General features: G+C 36.1%; 1 protein-coding gene across 15 annotated transcripts in view; it reads left to right on the forward strand.

The window, feature by feature from the left end:
* Positions 1-25,457, forward strand: part of NBEA (neurobeachin) — a 499,798-nt gene that overhangs the window by 124,986 nt on the left and 349,355 nt on the right. For 14 of the 15 annotated variants that reach the window (XR_009818508.1, XM_061993741.1, XM_061993751.1 and 11 more), the window contains exons 8-13: positions 702-848; positions 7,603-7,800; positions 8,284-8,417; positions 21,878-21,986; positions 24,212-24,364; positions 25,100-25,268. Coding sequence is in view for 14 of the 15 variants with exons in the window: in XM_061993741.1 (XP_061849725.1) it covers positions 702-848; positions 7,603-7,800; positions 8,284-8,417; positions 21,878-21,986; positions 24,212-24,364; positions 25,100-25,268 (910 nt within the window). In the remaining variant the exon portion in view is untranslated. Of the gene's footprint in view, positions 1-701; positions 849-7,602; positions 7,801-8,283; positions 8,418-17,236; positions 17,280-21,877; positions 21,987-24,211; positions 24,365-25,099; positions 25,269-25,457 lie in introns of those variants that run through there. The other variant, XM_061993828.1, reaches the window with a different exon arrangement.

The raw sequence follows: 25,457 nt of genomic DNA on the forward strand, positions 1-25,457 counted from the left end.
TTTAAATTGGGAGTGAAGAAGCCACAAAATCCCATTTTAAATTTGAAATAATAGGAAATGGACAAATGGAGAACTGCAGAGGGTCTTTGTGCAGAGGGATACTTGTTGCAAGAAGGAATGGAAATTACTCTTGTGACTGTGGAAGAAGACAAAAGGAGTTCAAGGTCAAACAAAATCAATACAGATTATGGTCACAGAGGAAGACTGTTCGCTGTTTGCAAAGTAGAAACTTTGTATTCTATTTTTTGTGCTAGAAATATTTAGCTCTGTTAGTACAACAATAAAAGAGGAATACATTTCAGCATGGTGTGTTCTCATGTGTTAGCAGTGGGAATTCTGATTATAATTACAAGGAACTTAAAGGCTTTCATATTTCCTAGAAGGCAATAGGGAAGATTATTTGGTACTTGAATGTACTGTTCTAATTTTCACTGTTGTATATTGAACAAATAATAAAAGCCAAATCCTAGCTGCCAGTCCTAACAACATTGTAATACTGACCTGTAAGACAATTAATACTAGGGTATTCAAAATGAAGTTGTTCATTACAGGGAAACAGGTACTGAAGAAATGAATGATTAATTTATTTTCCTTATTACAGTCTCTCTTTAATTTTTTACTTGAGTAGTTGTACCTGAATATTACTTCATTGTGTAGTTTGCATGACTAAACTTCATTAACATGGCTTCTTTCTGATACAGAGTTATGATAAATGTTTCCTTGGCTCTTCGGAGACTGCTGATGCTAATAGAGTGTTTTGTGGCCAGCTTGGAGCAGTATATGTATTCACTGAAGCACTCAACCCAGCACAGATTTTTGCAATACATCAGTTAGGACCTGGATATAAGGTAATAATGGATCTTTAAAAGCATAAAACATGAAAAATAAAATAATTAATAGATATAATTGAAATATATGTATGCATGTAAATATTCATCTTAGGGTCATGTAGAGCTATGTGATCTGTTTTCAGCAAAAAAAAGATTTCTTCAGGTATCCTAACTAACCTTAATTTCCACCAGCTTTTTGAAAGATGCAAGTTCTTTCTAGTTGAAACATGTTTATATTTGAAATCCATGGATTTTACTCTAACCTGTCTGTAGCCCATTTTGGATTTTATGTACTAAATATCAGGAGAATTTTTTTCTCTTTCATTTGTGTTTAAAACCTGAGTTAAGGCAGGTTAACATTTGCGGCATAATAAACCAATTCTGTTCAAATGCATGTTTTCAAACAGTTCAAACTTTCTGAAGTTAAGCTTTTTACTCATGCTTTGCCTCACACCTGTAGCTTCTTTCTAATTTTTTACAATGTCAATGAGATTAAATTTAATGCTTTTGGGATATTGCTCTTTAGTATATTGTGGTTTTAGGTTTAGATTGTGTTCCCAGCACAGTTAATGCCTCCTTCCTCTCCAGTTCTCTTCCTCATCTGAGAATCTGAAAGTATGTTTACTAGTATCAGTTAAAAAGAACAGGTTCCTAGAGTAGGACCCTAGAATTAACACAATTTATTTCTTTAATTTCTTCATTAAAAAAAAAAAAAATCAGAACCATATAGAACCCTTTTTTCTCACCTTCTTCCAACCCAAGATCTACCTACAGTCAAAGAAAAAAACTACATCCTGTAATTTGGAGATCTCAGGTCACTTGATTGTGACTTTCACTCATAGCTTGCCTTTTTGATGTCTTGGTTAAGTTTATTTCTGTAAATTCTTTCAGATTCTGTGTGAGTGCAAAGATCTATCAGTTCAGAACACTTCAGTGTGGTATTTTGTAGTCCAAAGGAGCCTCAATTGACAGATAGCTTGAGTTGATGTACGTTAGAAATCACATTCTTGCTGTTACCTAACTTTCTGATGCAAACTGGCATTTCAGAATCATTTCTTAAGTAGTTCATTACGTGTCCTCCTGTTCATTCTAATTGTTGGTACTGTTAGCCAACGGGGAGAATGGACTGTCCACCTTTTCCAAAAGAGCAACTGTTCTAGATGCATTGTGAACTCCACTTTTGCCAAAGCTTTTCTCCCAAAGGAGGATTATTCAAAATCCTTGAGAATTTTTGGAGAAGGTCTTCAAACAGCTGTTTTTACTTTCCTATATCCGTCTGTGGTAATTTCTTTGGCTTACAGTTCTTACTTGAGCCTACTGTATGCCAGGACTGTAATTCTTTAGGGAAAATAACTGTCCTTTATTTAATGCTCTACCTGCATTGTTCATGACAAGAAGCTATAATTTTGCCTCTCATTCATCTACCTTCACAGTCACTCATGTCAGTGGTCTACAATGAGAGACAATAAGATCTCTGGAATACAGAGAAATCTGCGTATTCTACCAACATACCAGAGTTCAGGACAATGCGTAGGCACATATCTATGAATGTATGTAGTACGTAATGTTGTAAATGGCACCAAAGCCATAAAGTTCAGGAAAAAGCAGATCTTAACCTACAAAGAAAAGTGAATCTGTTGCACCTTTTCTCACCGCTGTTCTGTGATACAGGTAGGAACAATAGATTTTAGGATTAACTAGAGAAGTCATAAAAAAGCCCTTAATTTATTTTTATAAAAAGAAAGAATATAAGCTGTCCATAATAATAACCTTATAAACATTAATATAATATAAACTTCATTTAATTGTAATGTAATATTAGTATAAATATATGTAACTTTTATAGTATTTATTGCACATTACATCCTTATTACAGAGTACTGTAACACAGAAAGAATTCATGATACTTCCATGCTGATCATGATCAACATGTCCTTCTGAATGCATTTAGTTGTAACCAGCATGCCTTATATAAAAAAATATGTATTAGGCAAATGGATAGTTTACTTTGAAGTATTAAATTTTCAGTTGTAGTCAAAGGCCTGTTTTTTTTAAAGAAAAAAAAGGTTATATTGATTGTGTGACAAACAATATTGAAAAGCTCCCACACTTATAAATTACTGCATAGAAATGATCAAAACTTTAAGAGGGGAAGAGAGTAAAATATACTGGCAGTAGAAGTAGATGATTGGCCTCTTCCCCTTTAAATGTCCTCAGATTCATCCACTATCTTGACATTTAAAATTATATTTAGTATAAACATATTAGAAATCAGTGTTTGCATTCCAAAGTTTCATCTGTAGTAAAGCATGCTCATTTTGAGTCTTGCAGTTGCTAAACAGGACTTTTACCTACTGTGCTGACACTTTCAGTTCCTAGAGGTTGCAGAATGAAAAAGGAAATGAGAGCAGCATCCTTGCTCTTACTGTGCTTTTACTGCTACCCGTCATTGTTCCCACGCAGCAATGAAAAGAGAGAAGTACATCTCAGCTGGGATCCTGAAGGACTGATAAAAACAGAATAAAGGGGCAAGGAAGGTAGTGTGAGAGGAGAAGATACATCTGATACCAGTTTTTGGTGTTGTTTATAAAGGGATGGATCAACAAAGCTCTGTCCTTACAGCCCTGTCAACTCTGTTTTACTCTTCTGAACCCTACAATATGCATTTCAAAACAAGTTTCTAGATTATTCTGTATACTGCCGCATCTGAATTTTCTCTTAATCAATACTGCAGTATCAATCATTTTGTTTGAGGCTGGAGTAAAAATGCATTCATACATACAAATACAGGCACACTCAAAAACCTCTTGAAAATTCAGGTTTGCCTAAGCCAATTGTATAGTACAAGAAAATATTCTGTGCATAATCCCTGAATCTACAGTAGCAAATGATAAATCAAAAAGTAGCACTCTTGCTGCTAAAGGAAAAGGGAGAGCTACTGGTGTTTAAGTAGTGGTCCTGATCAAGCATAGCTATTTTCACTGGAGAATATACAGTGGTGGAGTAATTCTCAGCTCTCTGTTCCCTCTCCCATTCATGTAGGAGCAACAACCATCCTTTATAGTCTGTGGATCCTGTGTATATTTTTACCATATATAGAATGTGTTAAATCTAAGACTCTTTTTTTCCTGTCTTTATGCCCTCACATAACTTGTACCAAAGCTCAAAGTTGCACTCCTTCAGTGACCAGTAACTAGCCATCTGTGATTTGAGCTTATATGCTTGTCAGCCTCTGCTATCCTCCTGTGGTTGTATTTTCTGAAGTCCTCAGTACAGTATGCATCTACTGAATTACTTTTTTTGTCCTTTAGTTCAATATTAGTAGTAAAAGAGTGTTATATATCAGAATTTGTAGCCTCTCTTTCCATTCTGTTTTAATAATCTTTTGGATAGGAGACTAGTATTTCCAATTTTTATAGAATTATAGAATCATTTTTGTTGGAAAGGCCTTTAAGGTCATGGAGTCCAACCACTAACCTCATACTGCCAATCCCATCAATAAACTAAACTATATCTGTCAGCAACTCATTTATGCATCTTTTAATATCCCCAGGATTGGTGACTCCACTGCCTCCCAGGGCAGCCTATTCCAATGTTTTAACAATCCTTTGAGTGAAGAAGTTTTTCCTTATCTTTTGTTAAGCTTGATGGCACAATATCCCTTTAATTCTTTTTTTTTTTCTCAAAAAAATGTGAGACACTACTATAGTGATTCATAATATATTTGTGCCTGACTTTCAATAGTGATCTCTGATACATTCTTGAGGCATAGTAGACACTGATAACTAGGAGTTAGCTTAAATTTGCAAAATAGCTTAAATGGCAAAATTTGTTTATAAAACTGATTTTAATTTAAGCAGTACAGAAGCTTTTGAATTTTCATGGTAGTGAAATGATACAAAATTTGAGTTGAAAACTTTCGACATATTTAAAATGGCAACCTTATGAAAAACTGCATAGAGGTAAAACATTCTAAGCTTTGGTATCTGACAAAGCATAAAGACATGAAAAATTTTCCAGTTAAGAAGTGTTTTCATGAGGTAAAACATCAAAATATAGTACATGCACAATGCAGATATCATTGGAAATTAGTGAAATCACTAAATTATTTCTGTCTCTGCAGAAAGTGCACAGAAATTTATCTGCAGAGTTAAAAATTTCTCTTGGGAGAAATACATCATCACCTTCCTCAGGACAAATTGTTAATCTGTAGCAGTAGTATCCTGATAAGTGAGATGAAGCCAGACATATCAGCAGTGAGCTATCTCTTAAGCTTTAAGCATGATGCTCATTCTTTAGTTTTTTCTACTTCAGTAAGTAGTGTTACAGAGTGAGAACACATTCTAGATGAAAATGTTTGCTGCTGAGGGCTGAATACCCACAGTGCACATATTTTGATGGTTTTACTTCAGATTGATTGTAGTCTGATCTTTTGCACTGATTGACTACCATCAGTTGGAGGACATATGAGTGTAATCCAAACAGAAGTCTCTCATTCTGAACAGCTTTGCAATATGAACAGAGAAATAAGTGGGAGTCACTGTCAGTTTTGTTGCAAAATGGACCCCTTACCCAAATACAAATCATAGAATGGTTGAGGTTGTTGGAAGATCCACTGCCTCTGCTCAAGCAGGGCCATCTAGAGCCAATTACCCAGGACCATGTCCAGATAGCTTTTGAATATCTCCTAAGATGGAGACTCTACCACCTCGGTAGGTGCCATCACAGAGAAAAAGTATTTCCTGATGTTCATAGGAAATCTTCTGTGTTTTGGTTTGTGGCCATTGATTCATATCCTGTCACTGGGCACCAGTGAGAGGTGCCTGACTGCATCTTCTTTGAACCTTCCCTTCACATATTTATAGACACTGATGAGTTTTTTTCCAAGGTCTCTTTTCTGCAGGCTGAGCAGTCTCATTCTCTTGGCCTTTCCTCAGAAGAGACATGCTCCAGTCACATCTGCGACCTGATCTAGGTGGACCTGCTTCTGCAGGGACGTTGGACTAAATGATCTCTAAATGTCCCTTCGAACCTTACCATTCTGTGAATCTATGATTTTAGTGGTCCTTCATTCAACTCATTCCAATAAGTCCATGTCTCTCTTATACTGGATACTCCAGAACTCCAAGTGTGACCTCATCAGTGCTAAGTAGAGGGGAAGGATCACCTTCTTCCACCTGCTCGCAGCACTCCTGCTAATGCAGCTAACAATAACGTTATCTTTGGCCAAATGTAGATCGAGCCACTGACTTCCCATTACTTTTACCATTCCTACTTTCATTCTCTGTTATCATACCTACATCTCATACATTTTCAGCATGGCATCACTGCCTCTCTTCTGCTTGACATCACCAAGCATGGGACAGGGCTAACTGACAGATCTGGTCCAAGGCTTCTCCAGCAGCTGCCGTCAGGTGCCCAGCCTATTCAGTTTGCATCATTCTTACAACCTAGATACAAATGACTGCTTGTCAACCCCTAGCATTCTATGATTCTATGAAAAGACCTTATATTGCCATGTGTCAGTCACTTAAGCAGATGTGCTTTCCCATCATTTCACTGTAGGAAAGAGAATTTTGTCGGGGTTTTCCAGCAGCCTTGAGAACTCTGCAAAAGCTGGATAGATTTTATGGATTTACATAACTGGTGTGAACTTGCAGTTTGTTTAGAAAGAGCAGCTGAGAGCCTATAAATTGCCTAATTATTCTAACCTAGGTAACCCAAACTCTGGTGACAATATTTTCAATAGTTTCATCATATAGGATTTCTTATTGTGTGGGAGGAGGAAGGGAAATAATTATTAGGACCAAAGAAATAAAGAGAATTGTCATGGCTATATGCAGTGAAAACAAGCAAAATGATTCATAAATAACCTCAGCAATATATGATTTTAAACTGAGTAAATATGTTGGAAATATATATATTTTACATTAAATAAATAGTGGTGATTTCTATCAAATATGCTTCATTTGTATCAGTACAACTCTGTGTGTTACTACTTGTTGTCTTGCTGTCACTGTCAAATGATTGTTACATGCTAAAGTAGTTATGTGCCAAGTAAATCTGACAACTCTTTGCAGAAAGGCAAAAATCTATCTTCTTGTACTTAATTGATTTGTCAGTGTTGCCATAAAACATAGCTATAAATCAGATTTGAATCATAGTATATTTAACAGAAATTTTCAGTCTTCCTTTCTAAAAGCTTCAGTTTGAGAATCATTACTTTGAAATATGGCATTTACAATTTTATTTGGATTTTTTTTTTTTTTAGTGTAAGTAGGTTGTTTATATGTACTCCTGACTGTTAATTGAGCATGGGCTTTAATGAAGTTTAAAAATAACTGTTCCTTTAATCAAAATCTCAAGGGATTTGGTATTCTAATTTTGAATGAGTTTATATAAACTAAAACACAAGGTATTTAATTTGCTTGTTATTTTCAAATTGTATGCTCAATTTTTACATATTTATAGCTGTTCAATGTGGTACTTTTCTTCCAGGTAGTTACTTCTGAAACTTGTTAACACTTAAGCTGAAAGAAGAGAGGAAATATAAAATACCATAAAATACCAAATGTTATATTGACATGTTGATGTAGAGAACAGTATATAAATAAAAAAGGTCTCATTATTCAGTAGCATGAAACTAACGGAAAATTACATTTTAGCAGTTTTGTATTCCCTCTCAAGTCTAATGTATATTCTGCACATTTTTTGGCAAATGCTTTGTCTAAAATATTTACTTTTTTAAACCTGTGTTTTCTTCTCTTTTAAGAGCACATTCAAATTTAAATCTGAGAGTGACATTCACCTGGCTGAGCACCATAAACAAGTGCTATATGATGGGAAACTTGCAAGTAGTATTGCTTTTACTTACAATGCGAAGGCCACTGATGCTCAGCTATGCCTTGAATCCTCACCAAAGGAAAATCCTTCCATTTTTGTGCACTCCCCACATGCTCTTATGCTTCAGGTTTGTGCTACTAAACTGATGTTCTGTGATTGTTGTTAGCTCAGTATCATTTGGATAATCAGAAGATTGATATGCTAGTGTATAAGGAGATTGTTACTTTGTATTGTTTCAGCTATTAATATAGGTTGTCACTTGAAGTGTTCTTTCTTTGCTCAGTTTCTAGAGAAAAAACGTTAGAGTTGAAAAAAATAATATATTTTTAAAATTATTTTATTTTATTTCTATTATATTTAATTGAGAAATAAATATTTCTTCATACAGTACAGCAGCTTCCCATGAAACTGGCAATTTTCTGTTTGATTTTCACCTTTAAATATAGTGCTTATAATTGAAACCTAAGTAATGAAACTAAGTCAAACCAAGCCTGATTTAGTTTGCACTTAGCTCAGTGATGATGTTTCCAAGTTACATTTGTAACTGTCCTTTAAAATGGAGATTAACTGATATTTTCTTTCTTTTTGTTTGTTTATTTTATTAATTCAGGATGTGAAAGCTATCGTAACCCACTCCATTCACAGTGCAATTCATTCCATTGGAGGGATTCAAGTTCTTTTTCCTCTTTTTGCCCAGTTAGACAATCGACAGCTACATGACAGTCAGGTGGAAACAACAGTTTGGTAAGCTTCTTTCAAGCAAGATAAAAACTAATTTAAGCTAAAAATATTTCAAATTTTATAGGGGGAATGTTTGATGTGTTTTCTTTTGTAAATGCCATGACCTACATTTTATCCTTATTTCTTTGAAAAAAAACCCACCTTTTTTTTAAGTAGTTTACTGTAGAGATGTGTAAATTTTATTTATCTGATGAGATTCCAGATGGAACCGGCAGAAAATTGATTGGATTAAGTAGTGAATTCAAATAATTTTATAGTTTTTAGGGTTAGTTTTCTGATAGTTCTCACAACTTCTACAAGAAACAAATGTGCTTTTACTCAATAGTGCATTGCTGTACCTTCTTAAAGTCTGTGTCATTTGAATTAGTATTTAATAATATTAAAAATTAATGAAAAATATCTCCCTACATAGTAATATATGGTCATAGAGCTATGAACAGTTGTTTTTCGGCCATATTACACTTAGAACAATGATTAGGGACATAGAGAAAAGTTTTAAACAGGGACACATGTAATCTAATACTGCGGATGTTAAAAAGCCTACAGAGAAATTAGGTGAATGCTTCTGTGTGTACCTTGCAAAAGACTGCTTAGGAATCTATCAGTACCTACACTGACTTGTTAACACTAGCTCAGTTCTTGTTATTTTTGCAAGGAAGGTCTCTTGCCACCTGCTTGTCAGACATGCACCTATTTTAGATATCCAAAGATATCCAAATTTAGTCAAGACAAAGTCTGGGGCTGAAACCTTTGGAAAGAACTGGTAAGATTTTTCTCTGTAGTAAGATACGTACTAAAACCTACTAAATGGTGTTAAGGGTACCATAAGCTGAGTCTTGCATTTCAATAAATTTGTAAAATTCAGAGAACATTACTTCTTTTCCTGCTTAGAATATTCTGCTGTTAATTATTCTGAATATTTCCTATTGGAGTAGATAGTTCAGCTATAAATTAGTTTACTGAAAGATAAATAATACTAACATGGCCAACAATTTTGAAAAATATAACTGAACGTGGTATGTTGGTGTAATTTCTCATGCAAGATCTTAATTTAAGAAATTAATCAATTTGAAGTTAGTCAGCTGGTTTCTCCTTTGGTAACTCAAATGTGTAGCTAAGATGGCTGCTGGTTTTTATTTTTTTCTGTAGTCTGACAAGTTAGTTTAATAATGGGAATATTTTAGTACAATGTTAGAAGTAATACCACAGTCTTAAAAATAACGAGTTCTGCTTCCAAGCAGTTTAGTGGTGCGAATTATTTCGTTCAGTGATGCAGACAGGAAAGCTGGTTGTATATTGACTCATGCGGGATATTTGCTTTTTTGTAGTCTGATTTCCAATGTGTTCTTTGCATTGAAGTATTGTGAAGTAAGTGGAATACAAAGAACAACACTTTTTTTGAAATCAGTTTGGGGAAAAAAATTCCTGTAGGTTTTCATTTACTGACATGGCAGTAGGAAAAAATGTTTTGTTGCAATTTCAAGAAGATTATGTGTTTATGTGCCCATACACATACACGTGACTAAAACATATGTTATATTCATTAATGAGCAGGGTCTATGATAAATGGTAAATCAGTAACTGGATTGTTCAAAAACAGAGGGCTGATAAAATGTAAGTCAAGATCTCAAGTGTGTGGTCTTTCTAGGGAGTGATAACGTTCGTAAAGTTCAATTTAAAATGTACTGAACGTTTCTGGAGTTACTTGAACTGAAAGTAGGCAAAAAGGTTGTTCTTGAATAAATCAATGCATTTCTTCTATAATTAGATTATATTCTAAAAAGAAACCTGTAATTCACTATGGGATATGATTGTAAAAATGCACAACACAAGACACAAAACTAAATAAAGAACATTTTCAAAATATTTTTGAGCAAATGAGTGCTTGATGAAGTGTTACTTGAATGCTTATTAACAGGGTTTTGGTGAATGTGCATTATTTTCCTTAATAGGATATAGGTATTGAGGGGAAAAAAATAATAGTTTAAGTGAACAAGGAAGTAGGCAAATGAAGAAAACAAGACTATGTTTAAGATTCATTTCTGGAGTGAAATAAAGAACAAATATACTTACGGAATCCGTCTTTCCCTTTGCTCTCTAGACTGTTCCCTCTTTATTTGTTCCATTCTGAAATGCAGTTGATAAATTGTATCTGATAATTGTTTATACCTTCCTTACCTATGAAAATGTATCTACAACAGCAACAGAGGGTTGCATCACTTCTTTCCGAAAAGTAGCTGACATTCAGCCATTAGAACTTAAGTATTTTTATAAGCAGATCGTCTCTATGACACTTAGCCAAAAAAAATTTTTATAAAGGTCCAGATTTAGCATGATGACAGTAGACTGCTATGTTTTGAAAAAGCTTACTATGGCTGTAGAATTTCTTTCTCTCTGGTGGATAATTGAGGAAACTCAGAAGGTTTCCTTTGAATAGATATGCTGGCTTTTGTCCTAATGTGTTCTTGAGAAGTAGGAGGTATAAATAGCTTGATACCCCAGTGTAAGTGTCCTTTTCTGAATCCTTCTCACCTTCTTCTCTCCTGCAAATACCAAATTCTGTAATAAATTCCAGGTTCTCAATTATTTGTTTGGTTATTTTTTTTAACATTAGAAGGGATTTGTTAACAGGACTATGAGGGAAAATCTTGCTTTTTAATTGTTTTGATCCACTTACAATTTTTATCTTTTCTAAATTAGTAGATTCATTGTAAACAAAATTTAAATTATAAAGTAGGGCAATATTAATATAGCAACATCGTGGTTTAATAGCATTATTTGTAAATGTTCTGGGTTCTTGTAATGTATATATCGTATATATAATGTATATGGGCATATCCCCATGTGCCTTATCTACATCTGTCATGAGACTAAGTATTGAAATAACCTGCAATTCTGATTTGAAGCATTGTGTAGATTCTTGTCCTCTCATACACTAAAATTAAAAGGATGGAAACTGTTCATACCCATTTTCTTAGATTAAGTGATGCACCTGCTATTCAGGAGAGTGGTCCCTCAACTTGAATACCATGACTGCTACTTATCATCTTGCTCTCCAGTACTCTGGTTAAAATAGAAAAGGTAGCACTTTAAGTTAATAAGTTGTTACGTAATAAAAAAGGGATATGGAGTACTTGTGATGGGTTGACCCTTGACTAGAAACCCACCAAAAGCCACTGTATTACTCCCATTCTCGGCTGGAAAGCGGAGAGAAAATATATTGAAAGGCTTGTGGGTTGAGATAAGGACAAGGAGAGACAAGAGACAGCAATTACTGTCACAGGCAAAACAGACTTGAATTAGGGAAAAAATAATTTAATTTATTACCAATCAAATGAGAGTAGGATAATGAGAAAATAAAACTGAATCTTAAAAACACCTTTCCATCACTCCTCTGTTCTTCCAGGGCTCAACTTCACTTTTGAATTCTCTACCCCCTTCCCCACCAGTGGCATAGGGGAGCAGAGTTAGTTAATCAGATGCAGTCAGTTAATCAGATGTTGTTTTTCCCACTCCTTCCTCTCAGAGGGAAAGTTTCATCATGCTCTTCCCCTGCTGCATTGTGGGATCCCTCCCATGAGACTCAGTCCTCCATAAATTTCTCCAATATGAGTTCTTCTCACGGGCTGCAGATTTTCATGAACTCCAGGGTGAGTCCGCCACGGGGTCGCAAGTCCTGGCAACAAACCTGCTCCAGTTTGGGCTCCTCTCTCCACAGGGTCCCACGTCCTGCCAGGAGCTTCTTCAGCATAGGCTTCCCACAGGGTCATAGCCTCCTTCAGGTTTCCACCCACTACAGCATGGGTTCCTCCCCAGGCTGCAGGTGGATCTCTGCTCCCCTATAGCTTCCATGGCTGCAGGGGCAGGGCCTCACCATGGGCTGCACCCTGGGCTGTGGGGGAACCTCTACTCCAGCATTTGCAGAGCTGTTTCTCTCACTCCTCTCTCTGGCTGCAGTTGCTGTTGCACAGAGTTGACTTTTTTTTTCCCCTCTTCTTAAATACATTACCCAGAGCACTCTACCACCATTGCTTTTTGGCTCAGCCTTGGCCAACAATTATTCTCTCTTGGATCCAGCTGGCATTGGCTCTACGAAATATTAGAAAAAGCTTCTAGCAGCTTTTCACAGAAGTCGCCCTCTAGCTCTCCTGCTACCAAAACCTTGCTACACAAATCCAAACCAGTGTATTTTTTCTGTTGTGACACTGTTGTTCTTACCTTTGATTATACTGTATGATAGGAAGGACTTGCTTTGTTCACTTGTGGTCTTTCGTGTACGATTTTGAATTCATTTGAGTCTGCTCAGCACTAACATACAGACTGATTCTGACAAGGTATTGGATGCACAGTCTTTGACTCAATTCCATCACAGAATAAATAACAAGACTCAATTCTTCCATATTGAGAAAACATTTGTAAGCTGAAGGAGCTGTAGCATTCCACTTAAATAGATTCATTTCAAGAGTTCTTACATATACTTATTATAGAAATTACTAACTAGATATGATTTACTAGATTGCATACACGATACAATAAAAATTTAAAATAATTTTACTATTTATCATAAGAAATGCAGTGCCTAGGCCCACCTTAAAAGGTGATAACTACACCCACCTAAAATGTGTAGAAAAGAAATGTAGGCATCTTTTCAGTCAGTTTAATTCCTACCATTATTTTCACTCTTTAATATAGGCAACCTGGTTACAGAGTATATTGCCTACCTATTATAAGTCAGTGAAATGGAAACATTGGTGATGGAGGCAACAATAATAACTCCTGTTCTTCATCTTTTCCTGTAAATATTTTGTGTATTTTGCTTTGATCAATTAGTGTCTTGTACTATTTTTTTTTTCAGTATTTTTTATCACAGAATCACAGAATCTCAAGGATTGGAAGGGACCTCAAAAGATCATCTAGTCCAACCCCCCTGCCAGAGCAGGACCATCTAGAGTAGGTCACACAGGATCTCGTCCAAGTGGGTTTTGAATGTCCTCAGAGAAGGAGACTCCATGACCCATCTGGGCAGCCTGTGTCAGAGCTCTGTCACTCTCACAGTGAAGAGGTTTTTCCTTATATTTCTTTGGAACCTCTTATGTTCCAGCTTGTACCCACTGCCCCTTGTCCTATCATTGTCCATCACTGAGAACAGCCTGGTTCCATCCTCCCGACACTCATACTTTATGTATTTGTAAACATTAATGAGATCACCCCTCAGTCTCCTCTCTTTTTTTTATATTCAGATGATGAATTTTTAGATTCTTCTCTATAACTGTTAGTGTTACTGTATCTACTTTTTGATAACTGAATAGTTTGGTAGGAACTAAGCAATTTTTCGATCATTTCCTACAGATAGAAAATAACAGCTTGATAGAAAATATAGTTTGGTGCCTTTGAGTTTTTTATTAGACTAATACAAAAACTATCCAATAATTCCAATTATTATTCCAATAATTCTTAATAAATTATTTTAATTGAATTTAGCTATAAGGTCATAGCAGCAAATAAGATGAATCACAGATCACAGAATCTTAAAGGTTGGAAGGGACCTCAAAAGATAATCGAGTCCAACCCCCTGCCAAGAGCAGGACCACTTAGAGTAGGTCACACAGGAATGGTAAGTAGTACCCTGCCTACCTAACTAACCTGTCCTCTCCTCATGTTTTTGAAGAATTTTCTTGTTTTCCACAGCTGTCCCAACTTGAGAGAAGGTAGGAAAGTCATTCTTTCTGAGGTCAATGCATTTACCTTTGTGCCTCTTATGAAGAGCCAAGGTCACAGTCCATCACGCAGAGTCAGGTGTTGGTAACCCTCTACTCATGCTTTTCTAAGGGAAGAAGTCTGAATATTTCATTTGAAAATTTCACATTACTAGTATAACCTAGCTGTGCTAAGAGGAAATTGGTTGTACTGGAATCTTCCTAAGCTATGACAGCAGGAATGTGACTTGCCAAATCAAGACTGCCTGGAAAATTATATGAGATTTAACAAGGCCAAGTACTGGATCCCACACTTGGGCCATAACAACCCCATGAAACGATACAGACTGGGACAGAGTGGCTATCTTACAGAAAAGAACCTGAGGTGTTGTTCAACAGCCAGCTGAACATTAGCCAACAGTGTGCCCAGGTGGCCTAGAAGGCCAATGACATCCTGGCTTGTTTCTGCAGTAGTATGGCCAGCAGGACCAGGGAAGTGATTGTCCTCTTCTATTTGGTACTGATGAGGCTGCACTTCAAATACTATGTTTGGTTTTGGGCCCCTCACTCCAAGAGGGACACTGAGGTGTTGGAGCATGTCCAGAGACAAGCAACAAAGCTGGTGAAGGGTCTGGAGAGCAAGTCTTAGGAAGAGGGGTAGTTTAGTATGGAGGAGGCTGAGGGGAGACCTTATCACTGTCTACATGTGTCTGAAAGGAGGTTGTAGTGAGATGGGGCTTGGTCACTTTTCTCAAGTAGCAAGTGATAGGACATGGTCTCAAGTTGTGTCAAGGAAGATTTAGATTAGAGATTAGGAAGAACTTTTTCACTAAGAGGATTGTTAGGCACTAGAATGGGCTGCCCAGGGAAGTGGTGGAGTCACCCTCTTTGGAGATACTGAAAAGCTGTGTAGATGAGGTGCTGAGGGACATGGTTTAGTGGTGGACTTGGCAGTGTGAGGTTAGTGGTTGGATGTGATGATCCTAAAGATCTTTTCCAACTGAAGTGATTCCATGATTCTATTACAATATTTTATATGGAAAATACAGTCACTGTATTATTTGGTAGAAGTCATTGGTAAACTCCCAAAGTGCAGTACTTCTTCATACTCCAAAAGACCCAGGAAGTTTTAAGGGAGGTTAATTTATGACTGGAGTCTGTATCTCAAAATGTTATGCCTATAAGCAGAAGTGTGTAAGGATTTGCTTCTCTAGTTCTCCTACTGGATTCCTATTCATCTGACTCATGTTTGGGGGCATGGATGAAACATATTTAGCAGCCTTCTCTTATTGATCTCGTCATATGTTATGAGAAAAAGAAATGGAAAAGGGAAGAGAAAGAACGTTTCCCCTTTCTCTCCAACACACAGAAAGAGAAAAAGTAGTTAAACTGGAAGCTAAGGAAGCATTTTAGAGAGCTGCTGTAGCTGTAGCTCATAGGAACTTTCTCTTCATCCTCACCATGTGTCCATCTCTCTTATGTTCTGCATTTATTCTGCTCCAACCTGATTAGGGCAACCCTTCTTTGGCTTTGTAGCACACAAGCTTTAGTGGCCATGACTACTCAAATATGAATGAATGAATACGAGTAATTAGAAATGTAGCAGTGGCGAGATTGATTGCATTAGAACATGCACAAGTGTTTTATTTCATGCTTTAGCATTGAATATACCTTGATTAAAATCCATCTTTGTATTCCAATCTGTATTATAAATAGGTTCTGAAATCCATGATTACCCTTTGTTCTTTGATTTTCTTCCTGAAGAAATAAAGTAAGGAAGTGGAGATCATCTCATACCTTCTATGCATCAAAATATACTGCTAATATACTGCTAGTGCTTGTCCCTGAAGATTTCTAAGCCATACTGTGAAACATTTCGTAAATATTCTAATGAAGTAACAGTTTACTTAATGAATCAGCCATTATTCATGTTCCTTCATTTTGTAAGTTGCTTCATTTTGTAAGTGAAGTCATAAAAACTCATTTCATAGGAGTAGTTAATCTAAACTATCCTGTGTTTTAGCTCCAGAAAATAGTAATAATTGTTTGCTTAGTGGGAACTACCAGTCAATTTATAAAGGAAGCTTTTCCTTGTTTGAAGATTTTCATAGCATAAGGATTTTGTAACTCTGGGATTTCCACTGTGAACGTCTTCTATGTGTAATATGAAAAGACTTTAGAAATGCCATAAATATAATTGGAGAATTAAAATTATATATTTATGTGTATAATTATTCTTAATGAAGAAAGAGGTTTCATATTTTTGAATTTTGAAGATTGTTATGTACAAACACCTTTGGTTTTGTGAGTATCTGTAGTATATTTTTTATTTAAGTAGCATTGCATTACTGTTGACTAAATATAGTTATGCTGAAACATTTTAATGTTGAAACAAAATCATGAACTATTGAAACATAATAGTTATTTATATTATATCTACATATTTAGATGAATGAAATAAGCTAGATGTTATTTCTGACTTCACAGTGCACAACTGTCTGAATTACAATGGTAGGGACTTCAGAAATATAATAAATATTTATAAACATGAAACATCCTTAAGAACACCTTCCCGTCAGATAGTGTATGCTGAGAACACCAATTCTGTGGTTTTATTTATTAGAAAAACTCAAAAACATCTTAATTCAGAGGGGAAATGTGTGTTTCAGGAGAAAAATCAGTCTATGCGGTAACAATGTAATTAATCTTCATTTTTTTATATAACAATTTTCCGGAGACTTACTGTCTCTACAAGATGTTAATTATAGGATAAGCAGTATCATAAGCATTGGAAAGTCAACATCTTCGTGTTTTGGTCTGCAACCCTTTTTTTTTTCCTAATTCCTTGCAATCGAAAACTGCTGGAAATATTTTATACTGAAATTAATTATATTTTCAGTAGAAATTGTAATTCTGTCTGATTTAGTGTTGGTTGACATACATACTTTCATTGTGTGTATCTTAGCTGCACTGCAGAGAAATTGAAATGTTCTAGGTAGGGTGTGGTATAGAGGAGATGTAGGAATGGGCTGAAGTATCCTTTATATTTGCCTTTGTGTCTAGGGGAGTTGAAAATAGGCAAGAATGGAGAGAGATTTTTTATGGCAGTGCACAGAATTTTGCAAGTTTAATGTGGGCCCTGCAGCAATCCGATGCGTTTTAGTTACTGGTAAGTTTGTTAAATTCTGTTTGAAAAATTGTTCGGCTTAGAAGACAGCCTTCTAATCAATATTTCCCCCATGTCAACAGCAACTGTCCTAAAAGCATAATTTTGGCAACCTGTTTCTGCTGATAAAAATGGTAATATTTAAAGTTTCAGGTATAATTTATTTTCAGCTGCCAAGATGTCTACATAAATTGACTGTCCTTAGAAATATGTTAAAAGTTCTGGATACAGTCCTCAAAATTAGTCAGTTCTCTAGAAGACTAGATTCTTAGAATGCAATATTGAGGGAAAAAAGACCTTTTATGTCAGTATGGATGTATAAATACATACAGTTTTTACTTGAAGTCAGTCTGAACATGTAGAGAAAGAGGAGTTTTGAAGGGGTTGGGAGAGTTTATCTGAGAGATTGAATTCTCTCTAGCATAAAGTAAATCAGACAAAGATTGTAATATGTAAAAACAGTGTTTTGTGCTACAGCTGTTTTTTAGTGAAGTTTCATTCCGTCCTTCCTCCAAAAAAAAAAAGAAGTTTCACATGAAATAAGTGTAAGAAAGATTTCTGGAAAAAAAATCAATTAAGCATATAATCTGTTTTCTGCCTGTCTCTCATCATCAAGTATTAACAGCTTCAGTAATGTATGTGAAATGTACACGAGAATTTTAAAACACTCCCATTTTGATTTTATGGCTCTTCTGTTAGTTAAAACATTACAGATACTTAATTTCCTTCCTAATGATGTGGACAAACTACTAGTTGCAATTAAGTATGGTGCTAAGCTTTATCAATACTATGATCCTATACAGTGTTCACCTCAAACTTCATTGTGCCTCTGTGTGACTTGCCAGGTGGTTCTTCTTAACTGATGGTTTTTCTGGTACTTGGAACTTTTTATGTGCTTTAAGGTGTGAAGTGTAATGACATGTTCATATGTACTATCCGGAGGTTTTAATAACCATATACTACAGTCAAATCTATTATTTCTGGTGGCAATCTTGGATAATGCAGAAGGATTAGAAGCTAGTTACTGATTGCAGACCTGAGCTGAATCTGCAGAGCTGGCTTGTGGTGTCTTTATATGCCTGGTTTGATAGATGTTAAAAGCTATTTTGGACTTAGGAAAAGGCATACCTCATTCACAAAGGCATTGACTGAATTAATACATTGTTCCCGAACTGGAAACATTGGCATCACCTTGCAGTGATAGCCAGACTAGGTCTGCAAAGCTAACGTGTGCAGGTAGGATTAATCAGTTCAACCATACTCTTCATAAAGATGGTTAATATCTAAAAAGTGCTTTGTGGGTTCTATCTGCATCTGAATTAACAAACTTTTTTTACACAGTCTTTCTTGCGTAGAATTAGCATGTATCTTTCTGTTTCTGTGGCATGATTAAATATTAACTTGCCTCTGGTTATTTATGAGTTGGCTGGTGTATTTTATGTGTTCTTAAAAAGAAGGAGAGAAAAATCTTTCTTATTAAGGTGTTTTATAACTTCCATTTGGAATCCTATCGGAATTTCTAACAATTACATAGAGACTGTATTAATATTGAGATAAGAATAACTCCAGCCCAGGAGTTTACACATGAATTCACAGAATGGACAAAGAAACTGCAATTCAAATAAAAGGGCTTATAAAAATGGAAGCAGAACCTTTTAAACTTAAGTCTGATGCCATGTTCATGGTACTCAAGAACTCAAGAACTTTTTAATCCATTTTAACTTTTTTTTTTTTCTTTTTAATATAATATTAACAGTAGTTATAATTTATGCCTAATCTTGAAAAGATATATGCTCTTTCTTAACTTTATGCATAGCAAGTTGTCCTCCTAAGTCATAAGGTTACTCATAAAGAATGATTTGTATGGATCTATATGCACCATCTATATGGAATTTTCTTTGACATATTAATTTTTTTTTTTTAAGTTTCTAAATATAAGTCTTCAACATGAGCTCTTACGGTTTGTCATGTAGTAAAAATGATAAGTATCTTATTTTAGATGACAAATACAACAGAAACTTTCAGTCAGGGTAAGAAAAAATTGATGCATATACCTTGGTTTGAAATTGATGTGACAGCTTGACAGACTGTTTTGATACAAGCTTTGGAGCACTGTAAATGGATATTATCTGTGTTCTTTTACTGCTAACATTCTGTGGAGCATTCTATATGTGATTTTAGACTGACTATTGTGATCATTCAACAATGAAGCAAGACAAGGCACTATTTCATGTTCACAGCATGTACTTTGCCTACACTGTATACTTTTTGCATGGCAGCCTTGCTCACCAAATAGAATAAATCTTATTTTCATCAGTATATTGATTATTTTTTGTTGCTGGCATCGATTAACCAATCTCAACACTTATTTCATAGCAAAACATTGTATTTGGAGAGCAAACAAACCTTTAGCTGACTAGATACTGTAAGTAAAGTTGAAATTTATATAATGCAGGTTGGGTGTTTCTTTGAATTCACTTTTTTATTACTGCAAAAGCCACAGTTTTCACTCTTGCCTGTGCCTGTTTTATTTTTAGAGAAACTGTTATACCTGTTTTATTTTTAGAAAAGGAATAATGACTGTATGTATATGCAGTACAATGCATTCATAGAATCATAGAGTCATAGAATCATAGAATGGTAGGGTTGTAAGGGACCTTTAGAGATCATCTAGTCCAACCCCTCTGCAGAAGCAGGTCCACCTAGATCAGGTTGCAGAGGGACATGTCCAGGTGGGTCTTGAAGACCTCCAAGGAAGGAGACTCCACAACCCCTCTGGGCAGCCTGTGCCATTGCTCTGTCACCCTAACAGTGAAATAGTTTTTTTCTTATATTTAAGTGGAACTTTTTTTTTAATCACCAGGAGAGAGTAGAGGGGAAGAGGAATCTCCCTTGATCTGCTGGCCACACTCTTCTTGATGCATCCCAGGATGCCGTTGGCCTTCTTGGCCATGAGGGCACATTGCTGGCTCATGGTTAGTTTATTGTCAACCAGGACTCCCAGGTCTCTCTCTGTAGAGCTGCTCTCCAGCAGGTCATTCCCCAGCCTGGTACATGAGGTTGTTCTTCCCCAGGTGTAGGACTCTGCACTTGTCCTTGTTGAACCTCATGAGGTTCCTCTCACTCTCATGTTGGTCAAGTTCCCGCTGAATGGCAGCACAGCCTTCTGGGGAATCAGCCAGTCCTCCCAGTTTGGTGTCTTCAGAGAACTTGCTGAGGGTACACTTTGTCCCTTCATCCAGTTCGCTGATGAAGATGTTGAACAAGACTGGCCCCAGAACCGATCCCTGTGGAACTCCACTGGCCACAGGCCTCCAACTCGATTCTGTGCCATTGATCACCACCCTCTGGGTTCTGTCGTTCAGCCAACTCTCGATCCACCTCACTCTCCACTCATCCAAGCTACACTGCCTGAGCTTTCTGATGAGGATGTTATGGAAGACAGTGCCAAAAGCCTTGCTGAAGTCAAGGCAGATGACATCCACAGCTCTCCCCTCATATAGTCAGCTGGTTATGCACTCATAGAAGGCTATCAGGTTTATCAGGTTGGTCAATTTCCCCTTGGTGAAGCCATGTTGACTCCCACTGAGAACCATCTTTTCCTTCATATGTTTAGTGACTAAACATTCAGGATGGGTTGTTCCATCACCTTTCCAGGGATGGCAATGAGGCTTACTGGCCTGCAGTTTCTCAGATTGTCCTTCTTGCCCTTTTTGAAGACTGGAATGACATTGTCCTTTCTCTAGTCTTCAGGCACTGTCATGTTTCCACTGTTGATTTTCATAACATAGTTTCACATAGTCTGTCCCATGAAGGTCTTTCATATCTGTTCTGTTTCTAAACGGTAACCTTTTCTTAACGCGTGTTTACTTTTCCTTGTGCTTTTTAACACCCCACTTACAGATGCTACAGGGATGGGCTATTGAGTGATTTTCTCGTGGCTTTTGGAGTCACTCTGTGCTTTTCTAACCAGATTAAAGTGATCCAGAACCTTTCTTTAGTCAAGCCTAGATACTACTCTTATATTTTGTCTGGAGAGAGTATGAAGGAAACTGTCCACCCTGCCTTGATCCACTGTGGTTTGTGGTGGGCGACATTGCCCATGCGTATGTTCAGCCAGTTTATGCCTCATTTCTGTGGTAGCAGTGGCTCTAGGGACTCAAAAGTTTGGAGCGATGATATAAGTAGTGGCTGAAAATTTTGCTGTTCAGCACAGTCAGTCTGGATCTTGAAATGGTTGACATACCTCTGCCTGCATCATTCTGTCACTGTCAGCTGGATCCCACTCATCATCTCCTGCCTCTTCCAGCTGCAAAACCTTTGACTAGAGCTGCAAGCTACATGATGGGTATTTAAAACCTGGGATAGTCATGGTCAAATCAGGAGAGCTGACAGAATACTTTTGCACTTCTGTTTCAGTATGAACTCCCACTCCTACCTTTGTAATGTGTGAATAATCATTGGAGAAATTTGTATTCTTTCAAGGAATTGTTCACTTTAAGCCTGTGTCTGTTCCCTTAATAGCTGGTGAATATTGAGAATGTAACAGATTGATTTTTCTGCATTTGTAAACTGAAAAAATGCTTGTTCTTTACATACAGTGCAACCCTTTTGGCTTTCTTGGTTGAGCTTCTTAAGAGTTCAGTAGCCATGCAAGAGCAAATGCTTGGTGGAAAAGGCTTTCTAGTCATTGGCTACCTCCTTGAGAAGGTATGTTGAGAGGTTTTTTTTATCTCTCTTCTTAGTATTCCTACTGTCATAGTGGTATTTTCAATAACTTAGCCTAAACAACTGGTGGAATAAAATGCATTTGTAATGTACTTTTGATTTGTAACACTTGTAAGTTGTCTACAGGAGCCTTTTCATCTTCCTTTATTCTCTTATATGCCAATATTCAAAGAATCAGTTTTCTGGACTTGATCCTGTTTGTCAAATTCATGTTTTTACTTTAGTTCTGTATGTGAATGACTTTAATGTATTTTCATTTGTGTTTCTTCACTCTCTGTACCTAAAGCTCTCATTTAGGAAAGTTCTCGTGTTCCTCGTTTGTACAAACATATCTTGAACATGTCATCATTTAGGTTTAAACTTCTTAGCATACACACAAAAAATAGGTTATTCCTCTGAGGCTCATTTCTGAAGTTGTTAAAATAGTTGTTCTATGTTTTGAAGAAAAGAAGGTGTAAAATAATTTAATTTCTAAAAGGAACAGTTTCAAGGGGCATTCCCTTTACTTGCTTGTTTTTAGATACAATGAGCAGGTATGACAAAACTGAGGCTCAGTTCAGATATTCATCTGCAAGTTTAGAATCAGTTTTCTAGCCCAAAGACCTCACAAAACTCTGTTACTTTGATTTATTAACCTGAAACCAAACTACTATCACCTATACCAAATAGTAATGCTCTAAAGATTGAAACTCATGGGTATGAAATTTGTGAATGTCTTTCACTATCTTCATTAACATGTGGTCAATATAATAGATATTGAGAAGAAGATATGAGCAGAATTTTATGTTGTCCGATGGTGAAATTAAATAACTATAATCTCACCTTTAAAAATATACTGAATTTTGAAGAAGGAGAAATAATTTCATAGAATCATAGAATGGTAGGGTTGGAAGGGACCTTTAGAGATCGTCTAGTCCAACCCCCCTACAGAAGCAGATCCACCTAGGCCAGGTCGTACAGGAACATATCCAGGCAGGTCTTGAAGACCTCCAAGGAAGGAGACTCCACAACCTCCCTGATCAGCTTGTTCCAGGGCTCCCTCACCCTCACAAGTTTTTTCTTAGGTTTAGGAACTTTTTGTATTCTGTCTTCATCCCATTACCCCTTGTCCTGTCACTGGATGCAATAGAAAAAAGTGATACCCCAACCTCCCGATACCCACCATTTAGATATTTGTAAATATTAATTAGATGCCTCCTCAGCCTCCTCTTCTCCAGACTAAACAGCCCTAGTTCCTGCAGCCTTTCCTCATAAGGATGATGTTCCAGTCCCCTGATCATCTTGATGGCACTGCACTGGACTCTCTGCAGAAGTTCCTTGTCCCTCTTGAGCTGGGGAGCCCAGAACTGGACTGGTCATTCAGCTCCCTACATTATTTTCAGCTTGTGAAATAGTTTCTTATAGTAGAAAGACTGTCTTCACTGAAGTATCACCTAAAAGCTGATGATTTTCTATGCTTCTGTGTTTTGTGTTTTAAACAAATGTGATTTAAATGTCGAAGAAGTAGCCTAAGGTGCAGTTTTTTCCAATGGTAGGTTTTCTAAAAATAAAAAATCTGCATATTCCCTGACTGTACTCTTAGCATTAAAAGTAATTGGAACATTTTGTAGAGAAGGTAAGAGGAAAGATTTTCAGTCTTTTTTCCTATTAGTTCCTTTTGTTAACTTAGTACATAAAGAAGTTTGTCAAAGTTTGTGTGCCATGTTACTATGTAAGAGAAGTCTCAACAGTGATTGTATACCATATGCTAAGAAACTGAGAGAAATTTGAGAAATTCCTTGAAATTTGAGAAAACCTTGAACCCAACTCCTTCAAATACCTGCTTATGTTTCAGAAATACAAGTAAATCTACCAGTAATGGTTACATACTGAGACACCCAATCAGTTCTCAAAGCACTGTGCTTTAAAACATAGAATTCTGACTGGATTATAATAAAACGAGAAGAACAACAAAAAAAACCAAAACCAACCAACCAACAAAAAAAAAAAAATTAACCTCAGTTATTGCTTAATATTATTGCAAAGTATAAGTTGCTGATAATTTTTTTCTTACTTTCCTTTTATATTCAATGACATAAAAACATATGAGGTTGCATGTATTTAGTAAAGATGAGCCTGGTGAAAATGTCACTTTGTATTTCTGCTGTAAGTATATTAAAGGAGAAGAGGTTTTTTTATCTTTGTTCTTTCTGATTATTTTTCTGCAGTCATCAAGGGTTCATATAACCAGAGCAGTTCTGGAACAATTTTTGTCATTTGCAAAGTATTTGGATGGATTGTCTCATGGAGCACCTCTGCTGAAGCAGTTATGTGATCATATCCTTTTCAATCCTGCTATCTGGATACATACCCCTGCAAAGGTAATTGTACTCAAATGATATTATGGCTCTCCTACAATGATGTGAAATACTAGTATTCTTTTAAGCCATGATACTTGGGTTTGTTTTTTTGTTTTTCTTTTAAAACATGTTAATAGTAAAGATTCTTTTAGATCATGAAATCTATACATTGCTTAACTATATTATCTGATGTCTTTTATAAGTTCCTAAAAGCAGTTGCATTCTTGCCTAAGATTCTCACTAATTCAATCAAAAAATCTTGCATTACATTGTTTTCCTAAAGTATATCTTTTTAAATGTAAGCAAAGGGTAAGGTGTCTTTTGTTACACATTCACAGAAGCTTTCATTTAAATTTAAATTATTATATTTTGGTTTAATAAACATTATAAAAAAGTTTTAATCTCTGGTAGTAAGAATTTGTTGTTTTCCTAAGTTACCACAGTTGAGGATTGTGAACCGAAGTGGAAAGCGGCGTGGTCCTGAAATCTGAAAGGATGTACTTTTAGCATAAAAAGCCAGGATAGAAAACAAACCAGTACATTTATCATTAATTAAATAATAGAATAATGGAAAATTTAGTTTGGAAGGAACCTCTGGAGATCACTCCAAGTGTCAGTCCAGTCCCTGCCCTAACTGAAATTGTAATTATTCTTTAGGATTTTATATAACACCCAGAGTAAATCCTGGAAATACCTACAAGTTCATGTTACTAGTACAGAACTTACATTTATGTGGTTAACTGTTTCATTCTTCAGGTGCAACTGTCTTTGTATACCTACTTGTCAGCTGAATTCATTGGAACTGCTACGATATACAACACTATACGCAGAGTAGGAACAGTACTGCAGCTAATGCACACACTGAAATACTACTACTGGGTGGTTAATCCTGCTGATAGCAGTGGCATTACTCCTAAAGGATTAGGTAAGTACAATACATAGAAAAGAAAATACAAGCATTTCTTGTATAGGAAGATTTATGATGTAAGTGTGTGAAAGCTTCTTGGATGTGTAGACAAGGAGGTTAGTAAATGGCAATAATCTGTACCAGCTGTCAACAGTAGAAGGGCTATGCAAGTACTTCTGATGTATCATACACCTTTGATGATAATTC

This window comes from Colius striatus, chromosome 1 (genome assembly GCF_028858725.1).
Source record: "Colius striatus isolate bColStr4 chromosome 1, bColStr4.1.hap1, whole genome shotgun sequence".
NCBI lineage: Eukaryota > Metazoa > Chordata > Aves > Coliiformes > Coliidae > Colius > Colius striatus.